The following is a 25,764-nucleotide window of genomic DNA, read 5'->3' as shown; positions in this document are numbered from 1 at the left end:
CTTCTACATTCCCAGTTTCTCTTATATTTTCAGATTGTGAGCCAGAGCAAGTCTTTATTGATGTGACCTACTTTGAGAAACAATACTTGTCTTAAAATGGGTAAAAATACAGTTAATGAATAAGAAGCTTAAAAACATGTCCTGCTTTGTGTTGTTCATAAAAGAGGAAATAAAATCTGTAGGCAATGGCATTCAGATGCACTAGTATTAGCTAAATCAGTATATAGAATTACAATCCATCAATCAAAATAAAGTTAAAGCTATTTTGGCTCATGCATGTTCATGATTATGAGAAACATAAATACTAATGTGCAGATAAACACAAGTTATCAGAAGGATGACAAATGAAGTAGCCCAGATGAAAATTGTTAAAAACCAACTTCAGTTTTTAATACTGAAATAAATATATATTCAAATAATTTTAATAAATAGAGTTAGATACATTTGACACATGGCACAGGAGGTTTTAAATTATCCAAGGGGGAAAAAACCCTGCCTTTCTTACAATTAGATTATGAATTAGCTAAATTGATATGAATCTACTACAGCTATACATATAAAATTCCTATATAAAATTAAATAAACTAAAACTGCAATCCTCTTTTACCACTTACAGAATAAAATTAATTACATTTTGTATAAGAGATGTGTAAGAATAAGGCAAGATAGTCAATCATTGCCATTTAGAGCAAATTAGACCAAATTATTACCGATTGTTACTTCAAAAATATAGAAAGAAATCATATAAGAATTAGTAATCTTTCCATAATATAATAAATGCAACAGCTCTTGTTCTTCAAACTTTAATGAATGAGATACAATTTCAACAGATCACACAAGAATTTTTTCCACATTTGGCAGCAGAAGCATCTGCTTGTTTTTCATTCAGCCTCCACCAAAAATAGAACTCTGCTCTATTCATTAATAAATCAGAACTTATTCAATGAAAACCAAATGAAAGATTAAAGAGACATGCGGAGAAAGAAAGTGTAAAAAATTATGCTGCTTCAAAAATTTGTAGAATCAAATTTTAAAGCTTGAGCGATGTAGTAAAATGCACAGCAGTTAGTATTATAAAGCTCATTCAAATTATCAGCACATCCAACAATTTTTGTCACTCATCAAGCCTGCTATCCTGGAGGACATGCAGATATCACAATCACACACACACAAACACACAGAGTATATATGCATATATACTGATGTTGCAGTGGTTAGTGTGCAGAACTGCAAGCTATTTCACCAGCTGCCAGGAGTTTGGCAGATCGAATCTCAGTAGGCTCAAGGTTGACTCAGCCTTCCATCCTTCCAAGGTCGGTAAAATGAGGACCCAGATTGTTGGGGGCAATAGGCTGACTCTCTGTAAACCTCTTATCGAAGGCTGTAAAGCACTGTGAAGCGGTATACAGCGTTCCCTCAATTTTCGCGGGTTCAAACTTTGCGAATAGCCTATACCACGGTTTTTCAAGAAATATTAATTAAAAAAATACTTTGCGGCTTTTCCCCCTATACCACGGTTTTTCCCACCCAATGACGTCATATGTCATCGCCAAACTAATAATATTTGCTAATAAATAACAAAAAAAAATAATTATTGTTCATAAATAATTATGTTTATAAATATCAGGATCACTAAGTGTCTTATTCAATGGTGAGTACCAGTAGTAATGGTGAGTAAATGGTTGCTAAGGGAATGGGAAATGGTAATTTAGGGGTTTAAAGTGTTAAGGGAAGGCTTGTGATACTGTCCATAGCCAAAAATGGTGCATTTACTTCCGCATCTCTACTTCGTGGAAATTCGACTTTCGCGGGCGGTCTCGGAATGCATCCCCCGCGGAAATCGAGGGAACACTGTATATATCTAAATAATAATAATATATATACATATGTGCCATTACATAATGCAATGTGTGTGCACCCCGCACCCTCCCCTGTGCATGTGCCTTGTGCATGCCCCCTACAACCCCAGCGCATGCCCCACATGCACGCATCTCCTTCATGCGCTCCTGGTGCATACGCAGCAGAGACCCGAAAATCAGCTGGCTGGTGGGAGGCATATATTCATGCCCCAGGAAGCTGAGTGGGGTGAGGCCTTGCGTGCCTGCTGGGAGGGCTCTGTGTGTCACCTATTACATAGGTTCACCATCAGGGGCTTAATGCATGATTTTTAAATTAAACACCTCTAATTGTTACAACTCCCAGCTTAATTGTTGTTGGGTTTTTTGAAGTACAGTGGTACCTCTTCTTAAGAACTTAATTCGTTCTGTGACCAAGTTCTTATGTAGAAACGTTTGTAAGTAGAAGCAATTTTTCCCATTTTTCCCAATGTAAAAGCAGATAATGCGTGCAAACCCATTAGGAAAGAAATAAAAGCTCGGAATTTGGGTGGAAGGAGGAGGAGGAAGAAAAGGAGGACAGTAGCTGCTGAAGGAAGAAGGTGAGGTGAATAAAAAAAATTCCAAAACTTTAAGGCTTAAAAAAAAAAAGAGGAACTCTAAGGCGGCAAGGAGGAGCACGCGCCTCCCATACACCCGGTACAAGGCTGCCTCCCATACACTGTGCCAGAGAGTGAAACCCAGGTGAGCGAGAGGGGGGAACCTCCCACTCCTTTGACCGAAAGGCTGCTGCTGCTGCTGCCTCTTCCTTCTCATGCTGAAGGGCTCCCCTCTCCCCTCTCCACTCACTCGCTCACTTTGTAGCTGGCGCTTTTCCTTCACTGTGGTGACTCCTCGGTTTGGCTGAAGCTGAGTTGATCTGGCTGGGGCGAAGCGCCCCCTTTTGCCTTTCCGTGCCCAGACACTCCAGGAGGCAACCTCGCGCTGGATATATGGCAGGCAGCGTGAGGGAGTACCACAGCGAAGTGATTTATTCCCTCTCCAAGTGCCCAGAGAAAGGAAAATGCTCAGTTCGCTCTGGGCTTCCCAGAGCGAAGGGAGCATTTCTTTTCTCTGGGTGCTGGCAGAGGTTTATTCCCTCACCAAGTGCTCGGAGAAAGGAAAATGCTTAATTCACTCTGGACTGCCAAAGCCTCCTTAAGCGCCACTGAAAGGCTCCTCTGGTAGCCCAGAAAAGCCCGAGATGGCCGGGATTAAAGAGGGAATGGCAGGAAACTGGCTGGGTCTTTATGCTGCTCTCAAATTTCCTGGGAAATTTTTCTGGGCTCTGGTTCTTAAGTAGAAAATGTTTCTTAAGAAGAGGAAAAAAAACCCTCTTGAACACCCGGTTCTTATCTAGAAAAGTTCTTAAGTAGAGCCGTTCTTAAGTAGAGGTACCACTGTATATTAAATGCAAAGATATAATCTCATTGTTGCTTTGTTCTTCTGAATAAGAAACATGTAAATGATAAAACTGAGCGTGAAAATGGGAGAAGTAAGGAGTATGAAGTTAAATGGAGGATATGTGCAAATGTATCTTTTCTCTGTGCCATCGGTGTACATAAATACAGTCATACCTCGTCTTACGAACCTAATTGGTTCCAGGGGGAGGTTCGTAAGACGAAAGGTTCATAAGACGAAACATTGTTTCCCATAGGAAACAATGTAAAGTCAATTAATCCGTGCAACCAAACCCCCCCCCCCGCAAAAAACCCGCTGCCGCCCGGCTGTGACCTTTTAAAACAGCCGCGCGGCTTCCCAGCCGTCTCCCGAAGCCAAACACCAAACCCAAACTTCCGTGTTTGGCGTTCGGAGGCTGCTGGAAAGCCCCCCAGCCCGGCTGTCACCTTTTAAAACAGCCGCGCGGCTTCCCAGCAGCCTCCGAACGGTTCAGAAAAAATTTGCCTCTTCTTACGAACTTTTTTCATGATACGAACACCAAACCCGAACTTCCGGGTTTGGCGTTCGGAGGCTGCTGGAAAGCTGCGCGGCTGTTTTAAAAGGTGACAGCCGGGCTGGGGAGCTTCCCAGCAGCCTCCGAACGCCAAACTCGGAAGTTCGGGTTTGGCGTTCGTATCACGAAAAAAGTTCGTAAGAAGAGGCAAATTTTTTCTGAACCCCGGGTTCGTATCTTGAGTTGTTCGTAAGACGAGGGGTTCGTATCTTGAGGTACCACTGTATATGAATAACTAAGAACAAATGTCTGCTTTCCAGTAGGTGTGGATATTAAACATTATAGCAGAAAAGGATACCAGAAAGATAAAGTAACATTCCTACCTTCATGTGAAAGAGATTTGAGAGCTGCCTGAGGGCTGCTTTGACTATCTTTTTCTTTATCGGAAGGGACTCTCTTTAAAACAGGGGGAAGTAGGGCAATTTTAGGGGAACTTGGACTGGACTGAGATTCTGGGGCATCATCTGTGGAAATATCAGAAAGATAAATCAGCTGAGAACTGCACAGCTATCAATGTGTTTCATAGACCCAAGTGTATTTCTGATAGTACAACAAATATAAGTAGTCATTGACTTATGACAATTGACCCCAAAATTTCTGTCAGTAAGCAAAACAGTTAAGTGAATTGTGTCTTATTTTACAACCTTTCTGGCCATAGTTGTTAAGTGAATCACCGTGATTGTTAAGTTAGTAATATGGTTGTTACATGAATCTGGCTTCCCCATTGACTTTGCTTGTGGGGAGGTCACAAAAGAGGATCATATCATCCTAAGACAGGGATCGGCAAACTACGGCTTGCGGGCCACATGTGGCTCTTTGGACCTCCTTCTGTGGCCCTCGCTCCCATAACTGGTTGGCACTGCCTCTCGCTGCTTTTAGTACTTTTTTGGATATTTTTGGAAATCCGGGTTAAAGAACAATTGCCAGCCACGACAGACATTTCCCTTTGGATGATCCTCAGTGTTGGGCTACGAGCCGGAACGCTAAATTGCGCTTGCTGCGGCGGCTCATAAGTTCTTGCGGAGCCAGCGCGATTTGGCTGCTGCACCTGTGGAGGTAGCATAATCACGCACGGAGCCGCAGGTGCGCCCATGTTTGGCATGTGCGAAGCAAAAAAACCTTGCCAAAACATGGGCGCACCTGCAGCTCCATGTGTGATTTTGCTACTCCACAGGTGCAGCAGCAAAATTGCACTGGCCCTGCAAGAACCTATGAGCCGCCACGGTGAGTGCAATTTACAGCTCGTAGCCCCTCCTCCCCCTTTCTCCCCTTATGACCTCCTGCCTGCCTGTGGCTGAGCCGGAAGCATGTGCATGCACAGGGAGACCCTCCTCAAATGAGTGCCAAAGGGTAGCAAAGGTGCGTGCAGAGCTGATGGTTGCTCGCTTAGGGAGGGCATCCCTGCATGTGCACAGGCTCCTGGCTCAGCTGCAGCCGGCTAGGATGCTACAAGAAGGAGGAGGAGGAGGGTCGCCAGAGAATGCAGGACTTGCCTTTGCTGCCTTGTACCTGCCTTTGCTGCACGTAAGGTAGCCTTCACTTTGTAGGGAGGTCAAACAGGCACATGGAGGCCGCACACAACATTGAGCCCCATTTTGACTTGTTTTAAGGACATTACATCAAAGTTGGATCAGCCTGTAGGGTGTTTTTCACTTTAATTTTGTTCGTGAGTCCAAATCCAGGCCCCTGTTGGTTAATAAATTTGATTTCCATTTATGATTTTTGGGTAATTTTGTTGTCAGCACATTCAACTTTGTAGAGAATAAAGTATTCAATGAGAATATTTCATTCATTCAGATCTAGGATGTGTTATTTCAGTGTTCCCTTTATTTTTTTGAGCAGTTTAGCTTATTATTCCTTGTATGAGCAGCACCATTGTGACATTTTTCTTTAGTATTCCTGAAGCTTCTGGGGGTGGGGGATAACATGGCAAGGCAATGGCCAAAGCATTGGTGCAGGAGAGAAGCTGCTTCCTGTTGAGTGTCTTCTCCTGCAAGGGGATCTCCTCAGCCCTGGCTTAACCGGGAGCGGGAGAAAAACTGGATTCCCAGTCCCTTTTCCTGCCTCCTCTCTAGGTGCAAAAGCGTTGCAAGGTTCTAGGATGTAAGAGGAGAAGGAGAGGGGAGAAGAACAGTCGGCGGAAGAGAAGCTGCTGCTGGCGATCACTCCTCTGCCAACCCGGATTTCCAAAAAGAAGGAATAAAAGAGGTAGCCACCAAAAAGAGCTTGCTGGTTTGGCCAGCTGTGGCAGCGAGAGAAGGGATGGGGGGGAGAAAGACATAGAGAAAAACATAGAGTGATACGCAGAGGGGATAAGAGAGACAGAGACACATAGATACACAGCGAGAGAGAGACTCTCTTTCTCTCTGTGTGTGTGAGTTTGTATGTGTGTGTGTGTGTGTGTGTGTGTCACTCCCTGCCTCTGCCTCTTTTCACTCTTGGAAAGCCCTACCTGCTCTCTTTCAGGATTTTTGCCAGCTGGTTTATTTTCCTTCCTTTTGGAAAATGGGGCTGGTGCAGCAATGAGCGCAACCTCCTCCTCCTTCTCTTCTCGTGTGCACCCTCCCGGCCCCACTAAGCCAATCAGAGGGACAGGAGAGGGGGAAGGAAGCCACCATCACAGGTTGTGTTCATTGCTCCGTTGCCTATTTCCCATAGAAAACACGGAGACACAAAACTTGGGTAGGTGTGGCTTGGGGGATGACATGTGACTGGGTGGAAGTAAGTGAAATCGAGTTGGCCACACCCACCCAGGTTTTGTGGCTCCAGGTGTTTTGTTTTCTCGGAGAAACTGGACCATTTAAGCTTGCCGACCCTTGTCCTAGGACAATGCAACAGTCACAAATATGAGCCAGTTGCCATGTGTCTGAATTCTGATCAAGTGACCAACTGTCATCATCTTTTGTTCATGTCAGGGGTGACATCTCTTATCAATTTTGCTCCCTCTTAGTATGTCAGGCAAATCTATTGTGTTTCTCTGATCAATCCTATTTTTGATTAACTCGGATCCAGGTGTACTAGGAAGTTACATCTTTTGAAATGCCTAATACAACCAAGAATGTTTTTGCAAATAATAGAAGCAATTAAGTAGAGAATAACTATGTATATCTACTATGCCTAAAGCTACCCTTTCGAAATACATGATGTGGCAACTGAAATTTCATTGCATTTAATGAATATCTGGAACACTGAATTATATGAACACGCAATTTATAAACATTTTTTAAAATAAAGTGTATAAACTGTCCTCAGTCTAAATGGTATATATGCAAGCAACAGCAATGCAATATCAATGCAATCATGAATCTAGTACAGATTTTGAATTAAAGAAGAAGAATATTATAACATTAAAGAAAAATAACAAGAATGTGAAAAAGAAATGTTGACAAAGAAATGGGAAAGGAAAAAAAAGAGAAATTTTTAAAAAGAAGATACTAAGGAATTGCTTTCTCATCTCCTTGACAGGGATTATAGACACTAAAACAATTGGGCTTTAGCTTTTAAAAAGCCATGAGAGTAGAAATGACCTACTTTGGGCAAGGATCCTTGGAACTAAACTGATCCAAAGGAAGAAAACCTCAAGAGGATTTTTCTTGCATGGTCCTTTCTCATAACACTTCCTGATAGGTGGGGGTCTTCAACAGGCAATCTTTCTTTGTATGAACTAAGTGGGCAGAATATACCTGGGAAAGAAAATCTCATGGGCATCTAAATCCTGAACCCTAGGGCAGTGATGGCGAACCTATGGCAAGGATGCCAGAGGTGGCACGCGGAGCCATATCTGCTGGCACGCAACCCATTGCCCTAGCTCAGCTCCAAAGTGCATGCGTGTGCGCCCAGCTGATTTTTGGCTTGCACAGAAGCTCTGGGAGGGTACATTTGGCTTCCAGAGAACCTCCAGAGGGAGGGGAGGGCGTATTTACCCTCACCTGGCTCCAGGGAAGCCTTTGGGAACCTGGAGAGGGCGAAACACAAACCTACTGGGCCTACAGAAGTTTGGAAACAGGCAGTTTCCGGCCTGCAGGGGTGGGGGGTGAGGGAAACTGTTTTCGCCCTCCCCAGGCATTAAATTATGGGTGTGGGTACTCGGACATGTGCAATAGCGTGCACACACTCTCTTTCGGCACTCAAGGAATAAAAGGTTCGCCATCAGTGCTCTAGGGCTTTGAAATTAGCACCTTACATTCCACTCAGAAACATATTCATGCAATTTGATCTCAGCTGTTTAAAGCTTATAATAATTCAAATTAAGCTTAAAAGGGTTTAAAACCCATGCCAGTATTTTAATAATTGGCAATTATGGGAAATAGAGAAGAGATACGTTAGAATTTTGGGGACAGTTAAAAGGTAATGCTAAATACATTCCTAATTAGCATACAAAGTATTAAGTCTTTTGTACTTTACCACTGAAATCCAGTTTCCAGCATGAAAAGGATTAGTTAAAACTGAATAATATGCTGCTCCTGTTGCCCCCTTCCAAAAGTATTTCTCAAGAATTTTAATTATTAACTTTCCATGCGTTAAAATTGATGCAATGTTAAAATAGTCTCACCTGTCCGAGAGGCAGACCGTGGCTTCTGAGGAACTGTTGGCCGTCCTGTTAGGGTGGGTTTTATGGACTGCAGTGGAGGTTTTGGACTGGAAGGGGCGCTAGAAGAACTTTTTGTCCTAGCTCCAATCTCTATCTTTGGTTCAGTTTTTGAATTTTTTTCTGTTGAGGCTGTGACAGAATCTTCCCTATTGAAAGCAAACTGATTCTCTGGAGAAGACTGATGAAGTTTTGTTACTGAAACAAAATGAACCAGCGAACAAAGATGGAGGTCAAGGGCATTGACAGTTTTATTATAAAAAGTTTCCATACTCCATAGAGAAAACAGCATATGGAGGAGGGCCAATTGTAACTAAAAGTAAACGTTAATAACTTTGTCTGAACTGTCCTTTGTTCTTCAATTAGAATATTGCTACTTTGACCAACAATTCTAATGAAGCATCCAATAAGTTCTCAATTTTTATAATAATTGTTGGATGAGAAGCATGATGACAGTGTGAGTGCTAGACCTACATTTCACTATATGATTTTTTTGGTAATTGGGTTGGTGCCATAGGAAAAGCTTTGGTCAACTCAAGAAGAATCTTTTAGAAAGACTAGGATAATCATATACATAGACTCCATCTACCTGGAAGAGAATCAGTATTATATACTATTGAAAAGGTTGTGAAGTTTGCATGCAATTTTGCAAGATACAGTGGTACCTCTACCTAAGAACGCCTCTACTTATGAACTTTTCTAGATAAGAACCGGGTGTTCAAGATATTTTTGCCTCTTCTCAAGAACCATTTTCCACTTACAAACCCAAGCCTCCAAAACTGCAACAGGAAAAGGCGGGGAGAAGCCTCTGTTGGGCCACTCTAGGAATCTCCTGGGAGGAAACAGGGCCTCCACACTCCCTGTGGTTTCCCCAACCGCACATATTATTTGCTTTTACATTGATTCCTATGGGAAAAATTGCTTCTTCTTACAAACCTTTCTACTTAAGAACCTGGTCACGGAATGAATTAAGTTCGTAAGTTGAGGTACCAATGTACTGCTAAATATTTCCTATCTGAAAAAGTTTCTCAAATCCTAATATGACTTACAAATCTAAGACAGAGTTTTGGGATATTTTAATAGCCCTATAGTGGGAATGTCTGTTTCCTTTATTATTGTTATTTTAAGATGTTAAGTAAGTCAGATTAATGAAAGAATATTTAATATTTTCTTTTGCTTTCACCTGTGTGAGTATGGATAAATGGAGTACTAAAAATTGTATAAATCACTTTTCCAATCTATACAGGAGTTGGTCAGGGGAGGAAATACAGGCAAATATTTTAGAAATGGATATCATCCATTAACAATAATCTATGGCCAATAACCTATGGAAAATATGACTTAAATTTGTCATCAAGTTTAGTAAATTTAGATCACATCAAATGGAGACAGTGATTTAAATGAGATATACAGTAGTATAATTACAATTATGCAGACTTTGTGTTTTAGATTAAATAACATATGTGTGCCTGCAATCTCCTGCACATTTTGTGCCTTGACAGATTCATTCAGAATGACTAAACAAGATTTAATATCTGAGCAGTAGGAAATGTAAAGATATTGCCTAACTTTTATGTTACTAGCTTAGTTACTCTGGAGTAACTCACCAGCTCCATCCTGTCGTTCTGAATTCAGTGAAAGATCTGCTGAATCCCTAATATCATTCACCAATTTCTTTAAAACAAACAAACAAACAAACAAACAAACAAACAAACAAACAAACAGGACACATCAAAATTAGTATGTCTTCTTTTCTAAACTGCAGATTGCAAATTCAACAAGAATTGGGAATTACATATCTCAAAATACAGAATTGTATTAAATTAAAATAATGTAAATAGTGCTCCACGGTACTACTTTTGAAATAGGTTTGGAATTCCTGTTAGGACTGAATATTCAGATTGCTATCTGAAGCTCTCTCATATATACACCAAACATAAACTGAAGCTCCACTATACACAGATATATACTACGTATCATGTTGATATTAAAAAAGCTAAATTAGTTGGTAGTTTATTTCTGATTTTATTTTGTTGTTTGTAACATTAAATGGTCTAAACGCTTGGAAGCAATTGTCTTAAATTAGGATCACTTAAATGAACCGTTGTACCTACCTGAACGGTCTTCTCAGTGCACTGGAAGGAGAGTCCAACATGGGTATTACTCCAATCCTATTGGTAGAGACTGAGTTAGATTTACATATTAATCTAGCACCGCCCCCTCTGCTCTTCCCATGAGCCAGTTTTAAAAACGAAAGAAACCATAGTAAGAGGATAACCAATTTTTATTATAACAACTCTTAACTGATAACTGACCACTCCGGCGTCCCTGTACCCAAAAACTAACTGGGTGGGTTTGGACTCTCCTTCCAGTGCACTGAGAAGACCGTTCAGGTAGGTACAACGGTTCTTCTCCATTGCATCTGGAAGGAGAGTCCAACATGGGATATACCAGAGATTTACGGCCCATGGGAGGGAGAAGGTCTTGTCAGGGACGTTGGAGATAGGCAAACCCTTTGTAAAACACGCCTCCCAAAAGCTGCCTCTGCTGAGGCAAAGGAGTCCAACTTATAGTGTCTTATGAACGTTGATGGTGCCGACCACGTTGCAGCTCTACAGATGTCATCTATGGACGCCTGGGTAGTCCAAGCCGCCGAGGTCGCCGCACTCCTCGTTGAGTGAGCAGTCACTCCCGTTGGTACCGATTGATTACGGGCCTTGTATGCCTCCGCGATACATTCCCTGATCCAACGACTAATGGACACTGATGACACTCCAAGTCCCTCTTTATCTGAAGCAAAGGAAACAAACAACTTTTCCGATTTCCTAAAAGCTTCTGTGCGTCTGATGTAAATCTTGACCGCACGGCGTACATCAATCTTATGCCACCTTAGTTCCGATGGGTGACTGCCGTGAGTGCAAAAGTCTGGAAGAATTAATTCTTGTTTCCTATGAAACTCTGAATTGACCTTCGGAATGAATGACGGGTCTAATCTCAGCACTACTCGGTCTGGATAAAAGACACAAAGGTCAGGTCGGACCGATAAAGCTGCTAACTCTGACACTCTTCTTGCTGATGTAATGGCCACTAAGAAGGCCGTTTTAATAGACAATGTCCTCAATGGTATAGATCTCATAGGCTCAAACGGTGGTTTGGTCAAGGCTCTGAGAACCAATGTAAGGTCCCATGAAGGAAACCTCCGTATCGGTGGAGTGTGCTGGTTTGTTGCTCCTCGTAGAAAATCCTTCACCCAAGGGTGATAAGCTAAGGAGCGAACGCCTTCCACTCGTATCATGGTCGCGAGAGCTGCCACATGTCGTTTCAGAGTGTTGGGTGTTAGGCCCCGATCAAGTCCCGTCTGTAAAAACTCCAGAACTGTAATGACCGACGCTTGTTCCGTGTTGATGTTTCGTTTATCGCAGAAACTGCAAAAGGCCCCCCATGTGGTCTGATAGATCCGAGAAGTAGATGGGCTCCTTGCAGCCTGCATAGTGTCTATGACCTTCTCTGGTAACTTTAGTCCTCGTAACCTGACCCGTTCAAGTGCCAAACGGTCAGTTGGAGCCACTGGGGATCGGGATGTTGAAGTTCCCCTTGGCTGAGTGCTATCAAATGATCCGGAATCCTCCAAGGGGGTGACCTTGATAGTGCCACCAGGTCGGAGAACCACGGTCGTCGAGGCCAGTGTGGGGCTACCAACAACACTTCCGCCCTCTCTCGCAGTAGTTTCTCCACTACCCGCGGTATAAGATTCGTTGGCGGGAATGCGTAAAGTAGTCCTGGCGGCCAGGGTGACCGGAGAGCGTTGATTCCCTCCGCTCCTGGCTGTGGAAACCGAGTGAAGAACCTCGGAAGTTGGGTGTTCTGGGAGCTGGCGAAAAGATCTACTGTCGGGAGCCTGAACCTCTTCACGGCCTGTTGGAAAATGACCGGGTCCAGCTTCCATTCTGACTGATCCAGTGTGGACCGGCTCAGCCAATCCGCTTGTGTATTGCTGATTCCCGCAATGTGTTCCGCTGTTAAGGACTGTAGGTGTTGTTCGGCCCAGCGGAATAGCGCCTCTGTCTCTTCCATGAGACGCTGCGACCTTGTACCCCCTTGATGATTCAAGTGGGCCCTGGTCGCCACATTGTCCGTAAGCACCAACACATGTTGTTGATGTACTAAGGGCGCAAATGTCTGTAGAGCTAGGAACACTGCTCTCAATTCTAGAAAGTTTATATTGACTAAGGTGAGTTCCTCTGCTGTCCACAGGCCCTGAGCCATGTGAGCTCCGATGTGGGCCCCCCATCCGGTAAGGCTGGCATCGGTGGTCAATATGATCTGATCCTTTGTCTGAAAGGGGGATCCTCTGCTGATTGCTGCAGACATCCACCACCTTAAAGAGTCTCTGACCTTCTGGGGTAAATGGACCTTCCTGTGACAATGGCTCACCTTGATCCTTTGAGCGGGAAGTAGGAACCATTGCAGTGTCCTGATATGGAACCTGGCCCAAGGCACTATGCCAATGGCGGATACCAGGGTTCCTAGTATCTTTGATAGCAGCGAAAAAGGGACTGGTCCCCGTTGAACACTGGATATCAAACGCCTGATGTTGTCTTGTCTCTCCTGTGAAAGCGACACTGTGCCCTCCTGAGTGTCTATAATTGCTCCTAGGTGTAGGAGCCTGGTGGTAGGCACCAGTTGGCTTTTCTCCACGTTGACTGTGAAGCCATGGCGTTCCAGTGTACGGATAGTCTCGTAGAGGTCTCTCTCCGCCGCCACTTTGGATCTGGATAAGATGATAATATCGTCCAGGTAGGCCATGAGTCTTATGGACCTTGCTCTTAGGCTGGCGGTCAGTACGTCCAAAAGTTTCGTAAACGTCCGTGGGGCCGATGACAGGCCGAACGGCATTGCTCTGTATTGGTAATGCCGTCCCTCGGTGCAAAATCGGAGGAACCTGCGATGTTCCGGGTGGATAGGGACGTGCAGGTATGCCTCCTTGAGGTCGATGGAAGTTAAGATGTCTTGTTTCCGGATGGAAGCGAGAATGGTCTGCAGCGAGTGCATCCTGAATCTTCGGTATTTTATAAAAAGGTTCAGTTGCTTTAGGTTGAGGATCAACCGACAACCTCCTGAGGATTTGGGCACGATGAAAATCATGGAGTAGAATCCCCTGCCCTCCTCTTGTTGCGGAACCCGCTCTATAGCCCGGATGTCGAGCAGGTGCGTAATCTCCCTGCGTAGCTGCAGCTTCTTTATAGTGTCCTTTATCTGTGGGCAATGTACAAAGCGGCTGGGTGGTGGTTGGAAGAACTCCAACTTGAGCCCGTGAGTGACCGTGGCTAGGGCCCATTGGTCGGAGGCAGTTGTTTGCCAGACCTTGCCAAACCCTTGTAGTCTGCCTCCTAAGGGTTGGGGCGCGGCCGAGTCACTTCGTGCGTTTGAACCCTCTCTGGTTGTTGCCGCGAAATGGTCTCCTGGACTGATGATAGCCTCTCGGCCTGTCCTGAAAGGACCCGCGGTCGCTTCTATAGGTCTGGTTGTACTGACCCTGGGAGAAGGAACGCTGACCCTGGTTGGTGTTGGCAGGGTCCCAGCGAAAGGACTGACGCCTTGAGTAAGGGGTAAACCTTCTATCTGGTCGTCTATTGGCCCTGGGGAGAACCTTCCTCTTATCTTTGTCCTCCACTAGCACTTTCTCCAACAGGTCTCCAAAGAGGGTGGAGCCCTGGAAGGGGCCAGAGGCTAGGCGCCATTTGGACTTCAGATCTGCCTGCCAGTTTCTCAGCCACAGGAGTCGACGGGAAGATAGCGAAGTCGCCATACTCCTTGTGGAAAACTTCGCTGCATGAAGAGTAGCGTCTGCCGAGAACTCGGTCGCCGCCAATAATTTACTTAAGTCCTGACGGAGGCGCCCGTCCTCGGGCCCTAGTCGAGTTTGCATCTCCTTGATCCACATTAGCGACGCTCGGTTGATAAACGACGCTGCTGCTGCTGCCCTGAATCCCCAGCCGGACATTAAGTGTGACTTACGCAGCAATGTCTCTGCCTTCCTTTCCTCCGGTCTGAGGCTTTCCCCAGTCTCCGAGGGAACCAAGGCACTTGAAACAAGCGTGACCACTGGCTGGTCAATTGGGGGGAATTCAAGCAGCTTTTCTACCTCCTCGTCAAAGGTATAAAATTTCCTCTCGAGGTTGGAGGGCCCCTGTGCTGCTGCTGGTTGCTGCCAAGGCCTTTTGATGCCCTTTACGAAAATGCCTGAAGCTGGAAAGTGGTCGGACTCGGGTTGGGGTTCCTCAAGCAGCGAGGCCGAGGTCTGGTCTGTCTCAGCGGCCTCTGCCGTCTTAGCGGCGCCCGGGAGGTTCATAACTTGCTTGGCCTTTGATAGTAAGGTCTTGAACAATGCTGGTTTAAACAGACCAACTGAGGGTGCCTGATCTGGTGCAGTCTCATCCTCTGAAAGGCCAAACTCCGGGTCACTTTCCTCAAATTGATCCTGTTCTTCCAACAAGGACCCCAAACCCGAGGGGGGCGGTGCCGACCAAGAACACGTGGCTTGCTGATGGGGTCTACTGTATTGCTGAGCCCCGGCCACGTTCTGTGAGTACGCAGAAACAATGAGATCTTGTAGATCTGGAGGCAAACTTTGCCACGCCCCAGGCTGTGTGCGAAGGCCCGCTGCTGTGGGGGTGAAGGTGGCTGTTGGCCCCTGGTAGCTCATTCCTGAAGGGCCCGCCGACCCTGGTCTTGCCCAAGATGTGCTGGGTGAAGGCATGCTTGGAGGCAGGGGCTGCAAATGCCGGTCTGGTGACCAATCTCCCTCTACTTCAACCCCTGTAGGCCCAAAGGTAGTTGGGGGTGAGATGGGGTCAGCAGGATGCCTCTGGGTCAGAGGGAGCCCCGCTGGGGAAGATTGCAAGGCAGCCTCCAGCTTTTTTTCTAGCGCCTTAATGCGCTTCTCAGCCTCTTTGATAGAAGTTGATGAGGCAGATGAGTGGGCTTTGGCCTTCTCTTTAGGCTTGCCCTTAGCCTTTTCTTTAGAAGGGGCAGGAGAGCTTGGGAGATCCTTCCCCTGGGTCTCCTCCATGGTACTCACAGGTGCCAGTCGTTTTGATTAAAGGCTTCTCTGGTGTCTGACCTCCGGTAGCTTACTACTCGCCCACCTCGTCAGGATCACCCGAAAAAATGGCGCCCTCGGTCTCCCGGGCTCTGCGCCTGCGCACTAGGGCGTTCCAGCCCGTTCGCGCCAATTCCGCCTAGCCGCCCGTCGATTTCGCGCCAAAAGGCGCTCTCGCCGCACCAGCGCTCCCCCAAAATGGCGGCGCCCAGCCTCCGCGGCTCCTCGGGCTGCCGTCCGGGTCCTCCGACCCTGAGGCTTCTCCTGGCCTCACCGGGGGGCTGTATTGCTTCTGCCGCGCTTTCCACGGAGCTTTCGGAGCTTTCGGCGGCGGCGGCTTTTCCAGTGACGCGCCGCTCCTCTAGCCTCATCAGCTGTGAGGCGCTCGTATCCCGTCTTGCGGGCGGCATCGAGCCTCCCAGTGGGGAAGGCGGACCTCCCCACCTTCGGCTGGCAGCCTCAGTATGGCCTCGGAGGCCAGGGACCCCCAGGCTGGTTGCTCCCCTACGGGGTGTTCCCACTGGGGGAATACAGAACCCCTGGGGAGGATCGTTGGGGGTGATGCCCGCTGAGGGCAGCGACCCCAGAAAGAACCGTCTGGATCCTCCTGTGTCTTCATCCTGAAAAACAAAGAACAGAAGATTAAAACGGTAATAACATTTAATCACAATTTTGCTAAGTAAACCTTTAAGCTACAACTCAGTATGTCTCTACTCATTGACTGAGTTTTTAAAACTGGCTCATGGGAAGAGCAGAGGGGGCGGTGCTAGATTAATATGTAAATCTAACTCAGTCTCTACCAATAGGATTGGAGTAATACCCATGTTGGACTCTCCTTCCAGATGCAATGGAGAAGCTCTTGTTTCCATCTTCTAATAAAGTAATGGTGGGAGATTCCTCTCTATACACATATGGTTCTGATGCCAATTCAACTATCTTTCCAATTACAGGAGAAATGTCTGTTCCAATTAGAAGAGAATAAATGTAGCTCAGGTTTGAACTGCGGAGTTCTTGGTGCTCTGTGCTTGGTTGTTTTCTTGCAGATGTTTCATTACTCAAGTAGATAACATCATCAATGCTAGTGAGTAAGGAGTTGCTCCCTGTTTATATACATGGCTTGTTAATGCAAGTTTTAGATGTTAATGCACAAACTGATATTGAGGCACTGTCTAAGTGCAGGTCACTGAAATGGTTAGCCAAGAACAAAACAGCCTTTCAACTAGAAAAATATCTGACAATGGGTCTGACCCAATACCATAGAACAGCACTCACTAGAGCAAGATTTGAGCAGTTAGATTCTATGGTCAAATATGGACGATTCCACCAAATACCATATTTTGAGAGAACATGCATTTGCGGTGCACCAGAAATAGAAGACATTGCACATGTGCTAATCAATTGTAAACTATATTCCTCAGTAAGACCTCAGTATTTACATCCCCTACTTGACAAAATCATACACTGGGACTGTAATAAACAATTATCATATTTTCTTCAGGGTACAAATATATATGTAGTTTCTAGAACCGCTAAGTTTATAGTCAGGGCTGTTCAGATGAGAATACGTTTTATAGAACATATTGGGGTGGCATGCAAAGGAGATGAACTTACTTAAGAATATTTTATATCAGTATCTTAGATTTGTTTAATATAATCCTTTGCACGAGTTATATTCTCATGTTTTACTACTCAATTTTAGCTTATTATACTGCATTTTAACTTATTATTTATTCAAATTCCCTCTATTTTAGCCAATTTTATTGTATTTTAACCAATCACAGTTTTATGACGACCGATGTGGTCCTTTTTCTCGCTTTGATATGGTTGATTGACTAATAAAATAAAGTTGATATTGATATTGATTGGCTTGCCCAATGAATTTTGGTGAGGGTGTGGCTTTCTCCGTGAGAGTCCCCTGATTAAGACATTATTTACTCTATGATTTTTTGTCTGAAGTTAATCTCTGTATCACAGATAATGTTTGCAAACAAACAACCAGGTCCAAAGAGCACTAAGGACTCCAAAGCTGTTTGTTTTCCTGAACTGTTTAGAAACATTTCTGAACTGTCTTTTGCAAGGTTATTGTTTTACTTAATAATAATCACTTAATGTTTTGCTTCATAAGTATTACCACCAGTTTATTGCTTTCTGTTGAGCTATTAGTAGTGATTGATTTAAGGCTGCTTTGAGATAAATATGGCTAAGCAACATAAATATCAATCCAAATCTAGCAGCATGTCTAAACTTCTGCATATTCTTTATGAGAAACAACCTTTTGTAGGAAAATACCGATAAACTTTTGTTGAGATGTTTTTCTTCATGAATTTTACCAAACCAATTAAACCACCAATTTGGTAAAGTACTTCTTTGCATGACAATATCACATTGTAATCCTAATATCATATTTAAAATCTCCCCTTTAAGGAGCATTGATTGTACTAAAGTATATTGAAGGCTGATTATAAAAATGCCTCTATGAAGGTTTATGAAATCTTTTGTCTGCTTTAGATCATCATTTCCTGTATGAACAATTTTATATGGCTTTAGCAGCTCTTCTAAACAGTATAGTATCCAACTGCTATGCTGACACAAGAGTCCTAGGTTTATATGATACTGATATATTATAGGATCCCTAGTTCAAAATTATATGGTAAAGTGTTGCTTTTAGAAGTTTAGCTCTAGCCTGAAACAGCCCCCACAATCTTCTATCCTAAATGCAATAATACTGACTAGTAATAAATAAAGACAATAAAACATACATGGTTTATGCTAAAAGCCGTATGAGCTGAAAAGAACATTCACATAAAATATTGCTAAGTAGAATATGCATATTTATATGTATATATACAATTATCTTGGCTTATACCATGTATTAGGCTAACTCTCTATTGGTAGACAGTACTTAGTTTTAATCCTTTGATGTGCTAATTAATCTATTCTACATAGCCTCATTTGCATGCCATTTGTTTCTGGGGTTAGTATTTAGTTCATCAAACACTAGATGGAGCAAGTCCACTGTATATTTGCTCAGATGGATTGTTAATTCACATTCGTTTAGCTGCAACACTTCATGCCAATTCACATATCCCATTCAGAGGAAACCTTCATATATACAATGTTCAGCACTTGCCATCTTTTGTCTATGGAGCTTCATCTGTGAGCAGAGTAAAACTGCATTAGGTTGTGTGTCAAGTAATAAATTCTTGTTTGGTTTTGTTTCTACAAGGATTTAAACTTAAAGCAGATTCTACCACAGATTTTGATGGAGAAAAACTCAATCGTTGATATAAAATGGCTCAAGATGACCTTCAATGTTGGTCATTTTATTTTAAGTAAGGTTGCAACAGGAATCATCTTCTCAAGAGAAAGTCACATTAAAATGAAAATATCCCTAACCTTCTGTGCTGATGCTGCTCTCCGTTCCTGCTTGGCTTTCATTTCTGCAAGAAGGCCACTGCCCATCACTTGCACCCCGTATCTACGTCCTCCTTGAGGACTGCCTTTGCCGTCGCCTTTTTCAAGCTTTGAAGCATCCTCCAGAGGAACCTCTTCTGTTGAATCTGGGGTTTTTAAGTCCTCAGATTTTTCAGCGGCGCCATTTTGTTCAGCAGACTTCAAATCCTTCTTTGCCGTGTCCACTGTGGGGCCTTTGACAACACCTCTGGGAGAGGCAGATTCTTCAGGGATTAACACAGTTGAAGGACGCTCAGATTTGGATCTAGGCTTGATTAAATTAAGAAAGCCACTTTTCCGAGAATCTCTTTTTTTCTTTTCATCAGCTACTTCACCAGAATCACTGCTGTCTGAGCCTTTTGTGAAGGACTTCCTAATATAGCACAAAAAATAAAAATTACATGTAAGGAAATAAATACTTCATCTGAATGAACCTCAGTAAGCTATGAATCCTTAAATTCTCATTCCACTTTTCTCCTTTAGCATATTAAGTGAAGACTGAAAGCTTTTTTGCTTTAACTATACGAAGTACAGTGTTCCCTCGCTTTTCGCGGGGGATGCGTTCCGCGAAGTAGAGATGCGGAAGTAAATACACTATTTTTGGCTATGAACAGTATCACAAGTCTTCCCTTAACACTTTAAACCCCTAAATTGCAATTTTCCATTCCCTTAGCAACCATTCAGATTATTACTCACCATGTTTATTTATTAAAGTTTATTTTAAAAAATATTTATTAAAAGCAGACAAAAGTTTGGCGATGACATATGACGTCATTGGGTGGGAAAAACCGTGGTACAGGGAAAAAACCCGCAAAGTATTTTTTAATTAATATTTTTGAAAAACCGTGGTATAGACTTTCCGCGAAGTTCGAACCCGCGAAAATCGAGGGAACACCGTATATCATTAATGTGTTAACATAAACAAGGTTAATCCTAATTATTCAAAAAAAACCAACCCCAACCCTACCTTCTTTTCTTAGTCTCTCTTGCAGATTGATTAAATAAGCCACATTCAGGATTAACTATGTGGTCCTAGAAACTGTGTTTTGTTGCCTAGAGACATTTTCTTTCACTTTGATTCCAGGATATTGATGATTCCAGGATAATGTATGATTGGGAGAAACTTTGATAAGTATGATGAAATGAGAAATTATTTCAAGAGTATGCAGATCAAAAGGTGGGATAGGACCACTCTATCCCCTATGTTAACCAACCATCTGCTTTTTGCTTTAGCTCAGCTCTTACTCAGAGTCTTCAAGCAAGATGAACTGTTTTTACCAGTAAATCATTGTAAGAAACACAACTTTACCCACCCTCCCTCTCTTGCTCCAGTGTACTATATCAGATGACAAGAACTGTTAGCCTATTGATCTTTTAAGCTGACTTGGAAGATTTATTGGCTAAGAAAGAGGGGGGGGGGAAATCCCTTCAGCAGACAAAAGAAATGACCTAAACATATGGTTTAGTCTTGAAGATATTTCACACCTTTAGTCCTAGAGCAGATTTTGAACTTTACCTTCCTTTCTCTTTGAAATGATTTAGCTTAAAGAGTTACCCATGAAGACAAATATACTAATAATTGATATACTGCTGTAGTATATCCAACAGCCACCATAAAGACTCGTTCAGACAGCTTTTTAACAGTTCTTCTCTCCTGCCCTTCAACTGCTAGTAAAATAAGTGGACATAAATTATGCTGCCCACATTTTATTGCACTCAGTAAAGTTTGACATTATGGATTTGCAGATTCCTTGATCCTTCTCACCCAGGGTCATCTAGAAAAAAGACCCACCAGTTGTTCTCTTGTTTTATCTTTATCTTTTAGAGTAATGGCTTTTTAAAATTTCAAGCCTTATTTTTTAATATTCGTTTATTGATCTTTAAATCTTCTGTACAACGTGGAAGATTGAGAGATTACAGCTCAAAGTCCCCTCACTTTCTTCTTTCTATTTTTTTAAAAGGAAAATGAATTGTGAGCCCTACGTAATACCAATATTATGGGCTGGCAGAAGGAAAGTACACTCTTCTTTGTGGCTTCAGCACTGGAAGAAAGCTGTTTTTTAAAAAAGAGTACACAATTTGCTGGAAAAAAAGACGCCTCATGTGTGTGGCAAAAGAGGACCATGGTGAGATATTGAGAATTCCATAGCCAAGTAGTTTGCAAGTGGGGGAAATAAGTGGGCTTTCCTATTTTTCCTGATATGTTCTGGGAAACCCCTGATTTAGATCAGCTCTGGATATTCCAACTTCTGTAAATCAAGCCAACTCTCAAAAAACTTCACACAAGTAATATCCTTGCCATGGCCATTTCTCTTTCCTGACCCCACTAGCAAAGAACCTGTATGAAGAAATGTTGTGATTTTTCAGGAAGGCTGTACAAAAAATTTCAACTCAAACACTTGTCTCTGCCAATCTGACAATTGTGAGATATTTTTGGTTCCGTCAAAGATGCCGTCTTGACTTCCCTTTGTTTCTAGGGAAGTTTTCTTTTCTCCAGGTTGCAATACACATTTTGCTCTTCATCCAAGTAACTTTTCCCTGATGTTGGATTTCAGCCCCTCATTTGGGGTGACTTTGATCTCTCTTTGTCTGCCTTATGTTGTATTGCTGTACAGGCAGAATGCAAACAAGCAACCATTCTGCTTCAGATCGTGCAGAATGCGGCCGCGAGAGCCATCGTGGGGCTTCCCAGATTCGCCCACGTTTCTGCAACACTCCGTGGTCTGCACTGGCTGCCGATCAGTTTCCGGTCACAATTCAAAGTGTTGGTAATGACCTTTAAAGCCCTACATGGCATTGGACCAGAATACCTCAAGAAGCGCCTTCTACCGCACAAATCCCAGCGGCCGATTATGTCCCACAGAGTTGGCCTTCTCCGAGTCCCGTTGACAAAACAATGTCGTTTGGCGGGACCCAGGGGAAGAGCCTTCTCTGTGGCAGCCCCGGCCTTCTGGAATCAACTCTCCCTGGAGATTAGAATGGCCCCCACCCTCCTTGTCTTTCGCAAATTACTCAAGACCCACGTTTATCGCCAGGCATGGGGGAACTGAGACACCTCCCCCAGGCTTTTATATTTTATGTTTGGTATGTATGTGTTGTTTGGTTTTAAATGATAGGGTTTTATATATACTTTAAAAAATATTAGATTTGTATTACTATTATATTGTTTTTGTTATTGTTGTGAGCAGCCCCGAGTCTTCGGAGAGGGGCGGCATACAAATCTAATAAATTATTATTATTAATTATTATTATTAAAGTTACCAAATGGCTGATCCAGACTTTTGGGACTAACAAGCAGATCTCTCCTTGCACACATTCTGAATAATGTGAATGAATTCTGATGGGTATTCGCAGCCACAAGCTAATGGCTTTATTTAGTCAGATTGAAATAATCCAATAAAACAATTCTTAAAACTACCCTTACATTAGGCAATAAAATAATTTTCCTAAGGTATTTTAGGTGGTCTTGATCTACTGGCATTTGCCATGAAGCCAATTTGGTGAGGCAAAACACTTCTTCTTCCCACCTTTCCACATCAATCTTTGTGTATCTAGGCTTATTTTATAATTTCCCCAACATCTCCACCCTCCCAGCTATCAACCAACCAGACATTACCCTAAAAGCAGCAGCAAAGTAGCAATGACCCCAGACCCCACCCTCAAAATCCATTGAATTATCAATATACTCATTAAAAGATTCCATCCCCTAGCAACTGAATAGAGAGGGTATTCCTGTAGCCATAGCAAATGGCCAAATGGAGCTGGGCAAATTCCTAACTTTGGCTACATCATCATAATATTGTCATTGAGATGTTTTAGACCAGGATGTCAAACTCCCAGTTCATGAGCTAGATTAGCGGTCCCCAAAATATGGCCCACGGGCCACATGCGCCCGCTGAGGCCATTTATCTGGCCCGCGGGTGAGTGACAGGAGCACAGGATGTGTCCACATCCTTTGCTGCTGGCCACTGTTCCCTCTAGCCTGTGTGGTTGCGTGGCCGCGCAGGCAAAAAACAAACTGCACGCAGGTTTTTCAAACCCCGCACGGTAGAGACAGCACCCTTTATCCCACCCGACAGCTGATCTGCTGTCAGCCGGAAGAAACCCCTGTGGGCTTTCAGCCCCATCCGGCTTCTCCGGCTGTGTCCAGGGATCACGCCCCGCCGACTCCTGCAGATATTCTTCCCGCTGCCGGGAAGAAACAGGAAGCAAACCCCCGCCCCAGGAAACAAGAGGCAGCAGTTGGATGGCCTCGCCACCTGCGCACAGAAGCGGCGCCCTGGGGAAAAATCGGCAGGCATAGACTTGTGCCTACATCGGAGCTGTCGCCTCGCCCTCTCTCCACCTTTCCCATAAGTTTACTTGTGGGGAGTCTCATTTTTTCAGCAGAGAGAGAGACAGAGACGCATCCCCTCAAGTCCATTCATCCTACCTGCTTAGACTTTTTGGAGCCCTCTCATTTTTCAAGAATTCTCTCATATTTTTTAGACATTGGCTTTGTTAAACGTTAAGTGTACTTTAAATACAGATTGATAGTTTGGGCGTTCATGGTGGAGCCTCTCCCACCCCCCATGGCGCATGGCGGGGCACAAAGGTTTTTGTGAGAGAGTGGGAAAAGAGAGAGAGAAAGAAAGAAAATGGAAAGTGAGGGAGGGAAAGAGAAGTGGAGAGGAATGAAGGAAGGAAGGAATGAAAGAAGGAAAGAAGAAAGGAAGGAGAAATGGAGTGAACAAGGAAGGAAGGAAGGAAGGAAGGAAGGAAGGAAGGAAGGAAGGAAGGATGAAATGAGTGGAGGGACAGAGGAAGGAAGGACTGTTTTGGGGGAGGGGTACGTTCCCATTTTGTTTTTTATTTTAAAATAAGGTTTGCATAAGGATTTGTTCATAGGGTTTTTTTATAGTTCGGCCCTCCAACAGTCAGAGGGACAGTGAACTGGCCCCCGTGTAAAAAGTTTGGGGACCCCTGAGCTAGATGCATCATATACTGGCCACACCCATGCCATTTAGCAAAGGGGGAAAATCCCGATACATCATGTGATGTCACCGTGACGACATGAGTTTGACACCCCTGCTTTGGATTAGCCACATGGTAAATTTTGTGTTGGATGAATAAAGAGAGCATCACACCAGGAGAGCTAAATCTGGAGCAGAAGACACACTCATTAAAAAGTTACTGTCTTCTTTCTGGTGCAGTGAATGGGAGAGAAAGATGAATTTTAAGATTTTTTTGTCATTATTTCTTCGTATGAATCGGGTTTTTTATTTAAATGTTAAAGTATTTAAAAATAAATTTAGGATGCAATGACTACGGCTAAAATCTAATTTTGTAATTGGCTTTTTAGCCTGTCTTGTCCTCAAAAGTTTTTTTTAATAATAAGTCAGAAGAAAAGTTGATTAGACTAAAAGTGACATTAACAACTTACAATTTATAATTTTGCAGATTGTTTTTGTATCACTAGCAATTTGCCGTATAGAACATTGATTCTGCACTTAACTTTCTTGATTTTTGCCATCTGCTTGCAATTTAATGGCTATTCAGACTTGCTTAATTACCATCCCATTTTTTTCAGCACCCGTGAGTTTTTTAAAAATAAGTGGCCTCTGAAATAGCTAATTTAGTTCAGTTGTTATATTCTTTAGGTTACCTCTTGCTTCAGTATGTTGCAGGAATTCAATTCCCCACACATGTGGATTATAAATAAAAATGCAAATTATATGATCAAGAGAGTACAATGTATGTACAATTCATATTTAACTAGGAAAATCATACAACCAAGCAAATCATATTCAGTTTTGCACAAAAAAGAATGTAATGCCATGTCACAACGCAGTACACCGCAGCAAAAACAATACAATGAATGCAGCTGAACAAATAACATCTTTCTTCTCACACACCCTAATATTTGCATTTGTTCAGTGTTGTTTGGCACGTTTCTTATTTCTTAGCTTGCAGTTTTTCAGTGTTTCTCTCCTTATCCTTCAAACTCTTTAACTTTATTACATTATGTTATTGATTCAGATCGATGCTACTTATCAGATCCTAATAACTTTATGTAGGTTACCATAGCCAAAATTAAATATTATTGAAGAAAAAGGTTTATAGAAGGAAGTACTGAAAAATTCTAAAATTATGGACAGAGAAATTGGTTTTAAAAATTGATCTTAACTGATATTACTCATTTTTAAAGATTAGTAATTATATCAGTTGCCATCTATAGTGACTGTTCACACCTACAAAAGTGATGAAAAACTAATTTTACAATTACTCACATTTATGTACTTCAGGTCTGTAAAATCAAGGAAACGGAAGTAAAATCGTAAGTAGAATCACAGTTTCTCTTAGCAACCACTTTGTTTAAAAACTAAGTTGCTAAACAAGAAGTACCATATTTTTCAAACTATAAGATGTACACACACACACAAACACACACACACACCAAAATAGGTGGGAATGTCTGTGCATCTTATAGATTGAACATGGGCCTGTTTTTGGCCTCTCGAACCCTCTGCACCTCCTGTTCTTGCCTTCATGGTCCCAGAACAGCACTCTGCAGACCTGTTTTTGGCCTCTAAACCCTCCATATGTCCTGTTGTGTTTGGGCCTGGGCCAGCCGTTGCTCCCACAGATGGGAGAGACGCAGCACAAAGTGAGTGCGAAAGCCTGGCTGACAGCCAGGAAGATGTGGCAGACAGCCAGGAGGACGAGGCCACTGGTTCACAGGATTCAGCAGACAGCCCAGGGGATTTGGCATGCAGTCCCTCAGACAGTCTTTCGTCCTTGGATTCTTCTGCAG

At 43.2% G+C, this 25,764-nt stretch overlaps 1 protein-coding gene across 5 annotated transcripts in view; it reads right to left on the bottom strand.

The window, feature by feature from the left end:
• The window catches only part of CARMIL1 (capping protein regulator and myosin 1 linker 1), a 165,032-nt gene that overhangs the window by 1,456 nt on the left and 137,812 nt on the right, over nt 1-25,764 (bottom strand). The window contains exons 33-36 of one of the 5 annotated variants that reach the window (XM_070747393.1): nt 18,915-19,344; nt 10,024-10,090; nt 8,381-8,614; nt 4,152-4,292 (exon numbers count right to left, since the gene is read on the bottom strand). The exons of 1 other annotated variant lie outside the window; for it this stretch is intronic. In XM_070747393.1, coding sequence (XP_070603494.1) covers nt 4,152-4,292; nt 8,381-8,614; nt 10,024-10,090; nt 18,915-19,344 — 872 coding nt within the window. The remainder of the gene's footprint in view (nt 1-4,151; nt 4,293-8,380; nt 8,615-10,023; nt 10,091-18,914; nt 19,345-25,764) is intronic. 3 more of the 5 variants (XM_070747394.1, XM_070747395.1, XM_070747396.1) reach the window with 3 other exon arrangements.

The sequence above is a fragment of the Erythrolamprus reginae genome, chromosome 3 (genome assembly GCF_031021105.1).
Source record: "Erythrolamprus reginae isolate rEryReg1 chromosome 3, rEryReg1.hap1, whole genome shotgun sequence".
Lineage (NCBI taxonomy): Eukaryota > Metazoa > Chordata > Lepidosauria > Squamata > Dipsadidae > Erythrolamprus > Erythrolamprus reginae.
This window is presented reverse-complemented; position numbering and strand designations above follow the sequence as displayed.